General features: G+C 54.0%; 1 protein-coding gene across 7 annotated transcripts in view; it reads left to right on the forward strand.

The window, feature by feature from the left end:
• ALPK3 (alpha kinase 3) overlaps nucleotides 1-11,737 on the forward strand; it is a 47,996-nt gene that overhangs the window by 31,099 nt on the left and 5,160 nt on the right. For all 7 annotated transcript variants that reach the window (XM_057494826.1, XM_057494827.1, XM_057494832.1 and 4 more), the window contains 8 exons: nucleotides 1,474-3,532; nucleotides 4,153-4,300; nucleotides 4,696-4,823; nucleotides 4,954-4,989; nucleotides 7,032-7,312; nucleotides 7,789-7,877; nucleotides 8,696-8,919; nucleotides 11,170-11,218. In XM_057494826.1, the coding sequence (XP_057350809.1) occupies nucleotides 1,474-3,532; nucleotides 4,153-4,300; nucleotides 4,696-4,823; nucleotides 4,954-4,989; nucleotides 7,032-7,312; nucleotides 7,789-7,877; nucleotides 8,696-8,919; nucleotides 11,170-11,218 (3,014 nt within the window). The remainder of the gene's footprint in view (nucleotides 1-1,473; nucleotides 3,533-4,152; nucleotides 4,301-4,695; nucleotides 4,824-4,953; nucleotides 4,990-7,031; nucleotides 7,313-7,788; nucleotides 7,878-8,695; nucleotides 8,920-11,169; nucleotides 11,219-11,737) is intronic.

The following is an 11,737-nucleotide window of genomic DNA, read 5'->3' on the forward strand; positions in this document are numbered from 1 at the left end:
TATTTTAAAAAATTTATTTGGAATATGGGTCTACCAAAAGTATTGAATCAGTTCTGTATTGAAGAAATTAAGGCGATTTCTGGTCTTCTGCTGTTATAAAGTATGCTGCAGTGAATGTCCTACATCCTTGTGTGTAAGTCCATTTGCACAAAAAAGTATCAAGGGGTAACTTCCTAGGAATGGAATTGTTGGGTCAGAGAATACAAGTATTTTTAGTTCTCGTAGATAATCCAAATTGGCTATGTTGATACCTGTTTCCCCATGCCCTAGGCAACAGGGAGTGTTCTTTAAGTTTTTGCTCTTTTAGGATAGGGCTTTTGGGTTTATCCTGTAAGTGATGGTAAACCACTGAGAGGATTTTAAGTAAGGGAGTGTCAGTCAGATTTGTGTTTAGGAAAGACCATTTGCGCTGCAGTGAGGGCAAGAGTTTAGCAGAGGCAAAGAGCAGAGCTGTGGATACCGATTAGGAGGCTTTCCAGTAGTCCAGGCGAGATAGAGTTTTTGCCAGCTTGGTTTAGGTAGTTGGCAGTGGAGACAGAAGGGAATGGATACTGAGATACTGAGAAGTAGGTTCAGTAGGACTCAGGGACTGGTCAGGCTGGGGGAGGGGAGGAAGGAAAATAGCTTTAACCAGAAGTTCTGTTCTCATAAATTTTGTGTGCAAAGTCAGAATTTTCTTTGTAAATTTATAGATCTCATATCCGTATTAGTATTTCCTAATCCTAGAATACCAGAAGGTAAAAGAGGGTCCTAATACATTAGTAATTGCTGTTTATTGGCTTCAAGGAGTTCTTATCTGGTTGTACCTTACTGGTTGTCAGAGAAGTTGTATGAACATTTTTATTAAAATTCTTTGGTCAGTCACACTTATATTTGACGGTTTCTGAGAGTCACCAAACTCTTTTATTTTTCCCATATTCATACCATTCATTCAAAATTCCATATTCAGTAAAATGGCTTCAAATTCTATACTTAATTTAAATAGTAGTTTAATTATATGTATTTTAAAGTCTTTCATTATATGTTCTGTTTGCTTTGGTTTTGTGTGTGGGTCTTCTGATACTTAGAAATCTTTTTAGGTAGTAATTTATAAGTTAAATTTTATATAATGCCATTAATTATTTTATCTGTTCCTGAGGATACTCTCGTCCAGACGGCAGGGGGAGGGCTGGGATGACGCATGAGCAGGCTCTTTCAGGGAAGGAGGGTTTCTTCGGGGAGAGGACACGAGGGCCAGAGCTAGACCTGGATGCTGGGTATTCCTGGTCTAGATTCTGGGCTCAGGGACCAGGGTGGGTGGGCTTGGGACTTTGTCACATGTCCTTTGCTTCCCAAACCCTAGAAGTCCTGAGAAACCAGGTGGCAGGAGTCCCATCAGGGCAGTTCTGGTGAGAGCAGAGGAGGCTGGGGTGCCACACTGGAAAGGTCCTCGGTCCATGTAGTTAAGCTCTTGCTTTTATCATGTGTTCTCAGGTCCCAGAGTCCCAGGCAACCGTGGCTCCTACCACGTCAGCCAACAACAGTTCCGAGGTGGGCTCTGCTGGCTGCAGCATGTCAGGAGGTCAGGGCGCCACTGAGCCCATGGATACAGAAAGCCAGGAGGACAGGAGGACGCTGGCTGACCGGGAAGCTGGGGGCAGGAGGCGCACAGAGGCCGATGGGAAGGTGCAGGCGGATGGGAGGACGCTGGGGGACAGAGTGCGAACCGCGCGGAGGACGCAGGCAGACAGGGGGACACACGAGGGCACTGTGACACGAGGAAGCGAGAGGCCAGAGTCAGGCGGGAGCTCCCAGCAGGGTGCGGCGGTGCCGGCAGGAGCTGGAGCACCGGCGGGAAGGACACGGCGCGGTAGAGGGAATCCGGACCGCGAGGGGACTCAGTCGGCGGGGAGCTCGCCCACAGCCTTAGAAGGTCCGCCGGAGAAGTCCGCGCCCAGCCACCGCCCACCGTCCGGAGCGCCCGGACGCCCGCCTGCCGAGGGTCCTAGGTCCCCGCAGATCACGGAGCGTCCTGAGCGGGCCCCACAAGGGCCGCCTGCCCCCGAGGAGCGTGGTCCCGTGCCCGGGTCTGAGAGGGCCGCCCCCGGGCGCTGTGAGGAAGCCTCCCCGGGTCCCCCGGCAGGGAGCCTCACGCTCGCGGCACAGCGGCCTCCTGAGGGGAGTTTGGAAAAGATGGGCGGAGAGAGACGTCGGGGGCTAGAGCCGTCAGGTCCAGGCGGGGACAAGCCAGAGGGCGGCCCGTTCCAGCGCCCGAGGGAGGAGCGGCCGGCGGCAGTGCCGTCTGCGGATCTGGGCGGCTGCCCTCCGGCCGGCCTGCGCCCAGAGGCGCCCACCCTGCCCTCTTCTCCTGGGACTGGCCTGACCCACAGCTCACGGGAGGGGCCGCCCAGCCCTCCGACTGCTCAGCGCCGGAGCGCGGCCGCCTTCCTGCCCCCTGGGGACCAGGCCTTGCCGAGTGCTGCCAGGCCCCTGCCCCTGGGGCCTGGGACCCACCCCCAGCATCACCCGCCGGAAAGCATGGCCGCCAGCAGTGAGGGCGCCTGTGCCGAGGTGCCGGGCGTGGAAGGGAGGATCCCAGGGCCCCGGAGCTGTGACCCCGGCCTCATCGATTCCCTGAAGAACTACTTGCTTCTGCTGCTGAAGCTATCCAGCCCGGATTCCCAGGAGGAAGCTGCCACCGGCGGTCTGGCCCCCTCGCCCACTCTGCTCCCCTCCGTGGAAGTGGCTGGGCTGAGTCCCCGGACGTCGAGGCGCATCCTGGAGCACGTGGAGAACGACCACCTGGTGCGGAGCGCGCAGACCCTGCTGCTGAGCCCCTGCACCTCCCGCCGCCTCACAGGTCTCCTGGACAGGGAGGTGCAGGCCGGCCGCCAGGCCCTGGCTGCTGCCCGGGCCCCCGGCCCCAGTGCCCTCACTGTCCCTGCCATAGTGGTGGGTGAGGAGGAAGGCCCTGGGCTGCCCTCAGAAGCGTCCAGTGAGGGTGAGGGTGAGGGCTCCTTTGGGGCGCCTGGCCTCCTGGGGGCCTCCCAGGAGAGCAGCATGGGTGGCCCGCTGCTGGAGGAGGGTGGGCAGGCAGCCTCCGGTCAGGGAGTCCTCTCAACGGAGAGCGGAGCCCAGGAGCCCTTTCAAGGGGACGAGCCCCCAGGGGAGGCTCTGGCAGGTCTCCCCGCAGCTACACCCGAGGAACTGGCCCTGGGAGCCCGGAGGAAGAGATTTCTCCCTAAGGTCAGAGCGGCGGGAGACGGAGAGGCAACCAAGCCTGAAGAAAGGGAGAGCCCCACAGTTTCCCCCCGGGGGCCCAGGAAGGGCCTTGCCCCTGGGTCCCCTGGGACTCTGGCGCGGGAGAAGCGCTCCCCTCCCCAGGGCAGAAAGGCAGGCACGCTGGAGGTGCCGCGGGCAGAGGAGGAGCCTGCGCTGGGAGACCCCCCGGGCTCCAGCCCCAGAGCTGGCGGTCTGGACGCAGAGCAAGCCCTGGGTGAAGGCAGGCAGGAGGCCCCCAACCAGCCGAGGAAAGCTGAAGCCCTGCTGAAAGGTGAGCAATGGGGAGGGGCAGGCAAGGCTCGCTGGAGAGGGCTGCTGGGGGCACGCGCCCCTGGGGACTTAGGCTGCCGCCCTAGACCCTTCACAGTTAGGCTTTAGGATCAGAAAGGCTAGCTCTTGTCCTGGCTCTGAGATGGTAATGGTGCCAACTGCATAACACGGTGAGGGGTAAGGGCGCGGGATGAATCAGGCACCTTTGCCCCAGGCCTGCTTCAGTGACGTTCCAGCTCTGCCCTCCTTCCCCTCACCGGGATCCCTCTCTGCAGAGTTGCCCGTGGGTGTGTGTAGGGGCAGGACTCAAACGCAGGTTCTGGAGCTAGGGGCCCCGAGCGCAGACGGAAGCCCCGTCGTGGCTGCTCTCTGTGTCCTGGGCGGTGAGGCTCTCCCGGGCACTCAGTTCTTTTCAGCTGTGTGCTGTGGGGTCAGGGCAAAAGCCTCAGATACGTGGGGTGCAGCTGGGGGCTGCGAAGTAGTGGGCTTGCGAGGAGACCTGAATCCTGTGTTCTCTCAGCCTGTCCCACCAAGGACGCCCAGTGAAGCAGGAGCAGGGCCAGAGAGGGAAGGAGGTGCAGGAACAGTGGCTTGTTCCTCCTAACGGGGTCCCTGCCTCAGCCCCCCAGGTAATCCGGAAGATTCGGGTGGAGCAGTTTCCGGATGCCTCGGGCAGCCTGAAGCTCTGGTGCCAGTTTTTCAACATTGTTAGTAACTCAGTCTTGACCTGGGCCAAGGATCAGCGCCCAGTGGGCGAGGTGGGCAGAAGGTAAGCCAGCGTGTGCCGCCCCCACCTGACCTGGCTCCCTGACCACAGCACGAATGTGGACATTGTCCTAGCATTTTGGGTCTGTCACCTCCCTCAATCCTCACAGTGGCCCTAGAGGGGGATTCTAGTATTCCCATACAGAGAGGAGAAAATCGAGTCTCACAGGGATTATGTCACTTGCCCAAAGTCACACAGCTGGCAAGTGTCCGCACTGCAAACCAGGCCATGTGACCAGGACCAGCTCTTGACCCAGGGCCTCTCACCACCTGCCCCAGAGCTCTCAGAGCTGGGCTCACAGCAGCCTCTGTGTGCGGGGTGAGGAGCCTCAGGACTGCAGTCTGGCCCTGGGCTGTGCCCTGTGATGGCCCTCATGACAGGATCATCCCCTTCTGCAGTGCAGGGGACGAGGGGCCAGCGGCCTTGGCCATCGTGCAGGCGTCGCCCGTGGACTGCGGTGTGTATCGATGCACCATCCAGAATGAGCATGGCTCGGCATCCACTGACTTCTGCCTCAGCCCCGAAGGTGAGTGTGCCCCTGGGTCTGTGTCCGGCCGGCTTCCGAGGGAGGGCAGCAGTCATCTTTGCGGAGATGGTGCTCTCTCTGGGCAGACCAGCCTGAGCACAGCTGCTTTCTCTCCTTTTTCTCTGCATAGTGTTGTCAGGATTCATCTCCAGGGAAGAAGGTGAAGGTATGGTGCCCCTCTGGGGGAGGAGTGGGTGGGCCTCTGGCTCTACCCCTGCTAAGCACAGGGGGGAACTTTAGGAAGGTGGCATCTGTACACCCCCATGTGCAGCTGTGCTTGCCTCCTAGGGGAGGGCATGGCTTCAGGAGGAGGACCTGCTATTTCAGAAGACCGTGGAGGAGGAGTGACTCTGGGCCACAAGGAGTTCCTTCAGCCTGGGCCCTCACCCATGTCAGGGCCCTTGACCAAGGGCAGGACTGTGCACCAGGGCCCATCGTGTTCTGCCAGCTCCCTTCCCAGAGCTTCTCACGGTGGTCAGTGGATTTCTGCGTTAGGTTCACTCAGGCAGCCTGCTAAAGGTGCAGTTTCTTGGGCCCTGTTGCAGATACACTTAGTCACGAACCCTGGGGAAGGACCTAGGGAAATTGCATCGCAGTAGGTTCCCTGGTGATTATGATATGCCCCCAGATTGATAAGCTAAGGCTCAGACATTAGAGGGAGAGTCACTATTGCTCCTGCAAGAGGATTAGGACCGAGAAGGCAGCTGGTGATGGAGGGGTTTCCAGAGGCTCCACCTGCTGCTTAATGCATTGATCCCTTCATTCATTCTGCCAGTGCAATTGTCCAGGTACCAATTCAAATTTAATAAATATCAGAAATAACCTCACACCTAAAAATTCAACGATTATTCTGTAATATCAGTTACACAATCAGATCTCCCCAACTACTTCAAAACCGCGGTCTGTTTGAATTAGGAGCCACTGGCTGCTCTTGGCTGATGTATCTCTCAAGTCTCTAAAAGATAACTGTTCTTCCCTCATTTGCTTTCCCTCTTTGCCACTTACTCGTTTGTTTGATGCCGTATTCTTTGTTGATGTTTATTGTTGTCACTTGTTTGTTGATGTATAGAATTTCTTACATTTAGCTGATTATGTCACCATCCAGCACGTTCATTCGTGTGCTTTGTCTTAGCTAGTAATCGGTCAGATTTGGGCTTGGTTTTGGCAAGGACACCTCAGGCATGCGTGCCGTTCCTTTGCATCCTGTCTGCAGGCACATAATGTCAGATTGTTTTACTTTTAGTATTGTTAAGATTGATCCCTGGGTTCATTCAGGTGTTTTCTGCCCCATCAGTCCCTTTTAAAAGTTGGGAAATTGTATATGGTAGAACCCCTGTCATTATCTAGGGGTTTTAGAGGTCACCGGTTATTGCCTGAATCCATTATTTCATTAGGGTTTGCAAGGTGGAGAATTTTAATTCTATCATCCCTTCTTCACATTGAAATTTTTCTGTAAAGAAGGAACAGTTATGTGGTTACCCTGGGTTGGTGCCCCAGCATCCTCAAAGGTCACCAGTGAGGTTTGCTTTTTTGTGGGGGCAGGGGTGAGTTTTTTTCAATCACAATTGTGAACACAACATTTGATATCTTCAGTACATTGCAGAAATTATTATTTTTTGTTGGTAAGACTCCTTGATTTTGGTCCCTGGGAGTCCCTTCAGAAGGTTGGCACCTGTGTCCTTTGGCAACCTTGGTATTTTTTTATAGCTTCTCTGCTTTCTGGTCTGACGAGTTGTTTTGGGTCTAGCCAGTCCGGTTCCTTCTAGTGGGAAATGGTATTTAGCTCTGGGAGTGCTCACTTCTGGATTGGTCCTGCAAACCTCTTGGTTCAGTCAAACATGTTGGTTGAGATGGTTGAGATTTATTTGATCAGAACACCTAGTTCTAAAAAGAAGTAATAGTGGTGTTCTATGTTGTCTGCCTCTTCCACAGAAGAGCCCTGCCTTCCGCAGAACTGACCGAGTCCTTACTGTGTGTGGGCACACTTGGGCCCTGTTGAGTGGCAGGCTGCATCAGATGCAGTCCCTGCTCTCAGGAGCTCACAGTCTGGTAGGGGACTCCTGGTGCACACCGAGGAGCAGTGATGGACAGAGAGCGGGCACGTCAGAGTGGCAGGGCGGGAGGCCATCCGGCCTTTCCTGCCCTACAGAGCCCATCTCAGTCTGGCAGGAGCTTCTAGTTTTCCACATTTTTCTTGTTCCCCTTCAGTTGGAGAAGAGATTGAGATGACCCCCATGGTGTTTGCTAAGGGTCTGGCTGACTCTGGATGCTGGGGGGACAAGCTCTTTGGGCGTCTGGTGAGCGAGGAGCTGCGAGGGGGTGCACAGGGGTACGGCCTTCGGAAGGCCTCCCGGGCCAAGGTCATCTACGGACTGGAACCCATCTTCGAGTCGGGCCGCACGTGCATCATCAAGGTGACCAGCCTGCTTGTGTTTGGACCCAGCAGTGAGGCTTCGCTCCTGGGCAGGAACTATGATGTCACCATTCAGGTACCATGTCCCATCCCTGTGCCCCATCCATACACAGGCTACATCTCTGGAGCCATAGTTTTTAAATGATACTTTTGCAGTAGAAACCTTCCCACTGTCCTCAAATATGTCTTGCACAGAAACCTTATATAAGAGATAAAAGGGGAGTGACTGTGGGTGGCTGGATGGTCTGTGCTCTGCCCAGTCAGCATCGTCCTTGCTCCACAGCATGGCCCCCAGGGCATTGCCACCTATCACCAGGGCTCCAGGAAATGCAGTTTGGAAGCCACCTTGAAAACAAGTCCACAGCCTTTTGTTTAACAAATAAGAAAAATGAGGTGCAGAGCAGGGCAGGGAGGGAGTGAACCCTGCCCCCCCACCAGGGGGTCTGGAATGCTCTAGCCGTCTTCCGGCAGATGCCCTCCCCCTCAGAGCTAGGCACCATGGAGAATGGGGAGCTTCCTTGCCGATCGTGCTCGGCTCTCTTCAATCCGCAGGGGTGTAAGATCCAGAACATGAGCCGGGAGTACTGCAGGATCTTCGCAGCGGAGGCCCAGGTCCTGCCTGGCTTTGGGGAGGTGCCTGAGTAAGTGCGCAGGGAGGCGTGTGCAGGGGGCAGGCCTGTTGGCTCGAGTGTCCGTGGAGAACAGTGCTCTCATGGTCTTGCGGGGACCCTCCCAAGTTACGGCCGTGTACACGGTGGGCCCACAGCTAACCCCATCCATGCTCAGCCCAACGGTCCCACAAACTCTAGAAGTAAAGACTCGGGATTCACTGCCCACTTTAGAAGAGCCTCTCCTCTGGTCTTCAGCCTCCTCCTGCCCACCTGACTTCCCCACCCCTTAGCCTAGTTTGCTGGTTGCAGAGTTTGGGCTCTGCAGGTTCTGGGTCTCTCTGAAGGTGATGGGGTAGGTAAGCATCGGCAGACTGGTTAGGACTCTCCTGTGGTAGGCAGGCAGAGTCAGCGTGATCTTTTGTAGGAATCCGCTATAAATGGTCATTGTTTCCATTTCGAGATCTGCACTCTGACTCTTGAATATTGGGATTGACATTGAGCTGCATTTTGGTTGCATCCTCTCCAGAGGTGTCCTTTCTGTTTGACATGTACTGGTCTCAGTCCCTCACCCAAGCACAGGGTCCTCCTGGGACGGTGCATGGTTCACCTCTAATCCCACTGGCCTCAGAGAATGGACAGGACTCCGCAGCCAGTGGCCTGAACTCAGGGTGGAGCTCCCCCCATTTACTCCCCTCTAGTCGCAGAGTTGAGAATTCCTTTCTTGGAAGGACCCTCCCTTCGAGGGTATAACTGAGGATATAAAAGAGTATAAAGGATAAACCTGAGGTGGAGGGCGGATCCCTCTGGGGCCAGGCTTGCCGCTCACGGCAGGGTGAACCTGTGTCTAGGATCATCCCACTGTACCTGATCTACCGGCCCGCCAACAACATCCCGTACGCTACCCTGGAGGAGGATCTGGGCAAGCCCCTGGAGTCGTTCTGCTCCCGGGAGGGGGGCGGCGCTGCAGCTCCGGCAGCATCTAGCAGTCCGGAGGCCGCGCAGAAGTGCCGGACCTTCCAGCACTGGCTCTATCTGTGGACGAATGGCAGCTTCCTCGTCACAGATCTGGCAGGTAGGAGGGTGTGAGCGTGTGCATGCCGCTGTGTGTGAGAGCATGTGGAGGGCAGGGCCACAGTGCCTGCTTACTAGTCTGCTTTTGTGTTTATTCTCTTTTGCTTTTCTCAGTAACCTTGCAGAGTAGGTTGAACAGGGACCATTCTGTATGCAGCCCTCGCACATACCGGGCCTCCTGAGGCTCAGTCCTGTGACTGCAGTCGCATTTAAAGGAGTGCATCCCAGGCTCCACTTAGAATCCAAAAGAAATTCATCTCAGAAACTATTACATGGGATGTAATTCAAAACCCACAGCCACATTTGCAAAATCTCCTGCCTCCCTTTGCTCCCTGCGCGTTGCTCTAGGCTGTCTCTCTCTCGGTCCTTCCCAGACTCTCTCCTACCCCCGAACAGGGGGCTTTACTGTCCCTCCCTCCTCTTCCTCCTCCTCCTCCATCTTTATTAGCTTTTTAGTATGTAAACCAACAGAATCTCTCTGGCTTCTTTTTAGTTTATTTCTATTCCTTCCATCATTACTCACATTCCCCCCAACAAAGACAGGTCGGGAGCACGAATCTGCCTTCACTCTCTGACCGATGCTTCCTGGCCTGCTCTCCTTAAGTGGGCAGAGGAGAGGAAAAGATGACATTTCCTCCGCAGTGGGAGGAGAAGAGTGCTAGGAATGACACATCATTACATTTTGTCTCTGATGTAAGTAAGTGAGAAAGCCAAGGGCCAGAGTTTGAAAACTAGCTCAAATGTGCTTTTCACTGGGGTTAAACTATACAGTAAGTAATGTATATACAACCCCATATACTGGGGGAGGAGTGTTATTATTCACTCTCTTTGTTAACTCATGAATTTGTCCTTCCTTCCTTTTTTATCCTGTCTATCCAACATTTACTAAATACTGGAGAGATAGAAAGGTGAATTAGGAATAGTCATGGTCCTCAAGAAGTTGTGATAAGTATACCAATGTCTACAATGAGATGACAATATGATACGGTAGAGAGACTTGGGGGGGTCAAAGAAAATCAATTTAAGTCTAAGGTCTCATGGTTTTCTAGTTGGGTCTCTATTGTATTGAGAAGAAAAGTGAAGCCCAAACAGGTTAGGTCCCTTAGTCTCTCTAGGCTTCAGCTTCCTTTTCCTCTCTAGGAATAATATCCTCCCTGCCTGTCAGACTTGTTTTGGGGATTACATGAGACTATTTGTGAAAGCTTCTGCAAACTAAAATCCTGCACAAGTGGAAGCAGTCTTTGTTCTCATAATGCAGAACGGAATGTGATAAATGCTGACAGAGAAATGACAAAGAAATTAACATTGGTTGCATAACTACACACTAGTTTATAGTTTTGCACACTAAATTAGAGTCCTATGCATGCTGTGATCTTCTTAATACTCCTGCAAGATGGGCAGTGTTATCCCCAGTTTTATAGTTGAGGATTAGAGATCGTAAGCAACTTGACATGTTCACGCAACTCGAAAGTGACAGAGCTGAAATGTGAATACAGGTCTGTCTGATTCTCAAGCCCACATTTGTGCCACTCTGTCAAATGGTATTCAGCCTGTTCATTCCTAGGCAAGTTCCTGGAAGAACTCGTTAGTTTGAAAATGGGGAAAGAGGATCACAGGTGTAATGCAAGAATGCTAAGATGCTGGGGTGGACCCACCAGGGTGGAGAAGCTTTCTCTTCTGTCCCCATTTTGCCAGGCTCTTTCTTCCAAGGCTGTCTTCACCTAGAAGACCACCTTGGCTTCCTGGAGTGCTTGCTCACGCCTTAATGAGTAAATAGAAGCCAGTCCCATCCAGTGTCACATATCTGCTGGTCTGGCCCCAATTTACCTTCACGTTCCCACCTTCTCTCTCTTGCCCAGATAGGCTAATCTGTTCAGGAGAAGGAGGAAGTGTCAGCTCAGAGCAAGAGGCCAGCCCAGTTTGTGACCTAATCTCATCCAGCAGGGGCAGGATGTCTGGGTCCAGGAGTAAGAAGAGCTGAACTTGGGGCATTGCACATAGTCAGTGCTCATTTATTAAATAAATGTGACTTTGCTCCAATCACTTCACTCAGAGCTCATCTCCTCACTTATAAAAATGGGAATGTTATTACTAGCAATAATGCAGAGAAGCTGCCCTCCCTGGGAGATGGCCCAGCAAGAGGGCGCCTGAGACCCAGCAAGTCAGTCCCCTGTGGAAGTGATGTCCTCCTGGGGGCACGGGCCACCAGCCCAGCCCAGTGCCATCAACTCCCCATTTTCTCTCTTTGCAGGGGTTGACTGGAAGATGACCGACGTGCAGATTGCTACCAAACTGCGAGGGTGAGTGGCCTTGGAGACAGAATGCCATCTGTGAATCTTCTCAGGGTGTAAAATGTCAAAGTTCTTGTGATTCTCCATCCCTGAGGTGCTAGGCCTGTGTCTGCATGGTCCCAGACTTGCACCTGTGGCCACATAGTAATGTCCCAGGGGCTGCCACCCCCCACCTGTTGTGGCCCTGACCCCAGGTCTGGACCAGCAGCTTTGACACCCACACAAAGGATCACCTGCACTCCTGGGAGCCCACGGACCTGCTCCTCTTGCCTCTCACTTGATGCAGATGAGCAAGGGCCCCGTGAGGAGAGTGAGGGCCTGGAATCCTCCCCGATTTGAGTGAAAAAGGCAGATCGCCCTCACACCGATTTGTGTCCTGGCACAAATTCCCTGAGCCTGGGCGTAATGAAACTTCGGTTTAGAATTGAGGTTTTGGATGCTACTATGTACTGTAGCACCCAGGTAGACTCCCCAGAACCCCCGGGTGGGGTAGGGTGTTCCCTGGGTCATGGACTCTCAGCCTGGGTG

The sequence above is a fragment of the Manis pentadactyla genome, chromosome 18 (assembly GCF_030020395.1).
Source record: "Manis pentadactyla isolate mManPen7 chromosome 18, mManPen7.hap1, whole genome shotgun sequence".
Taxonomy (NCBI): Eukaryota; Metazoa; Chordata; class Mammalia; order Pholidota; family Manidae; genus Manis; species Manis pentadactyla.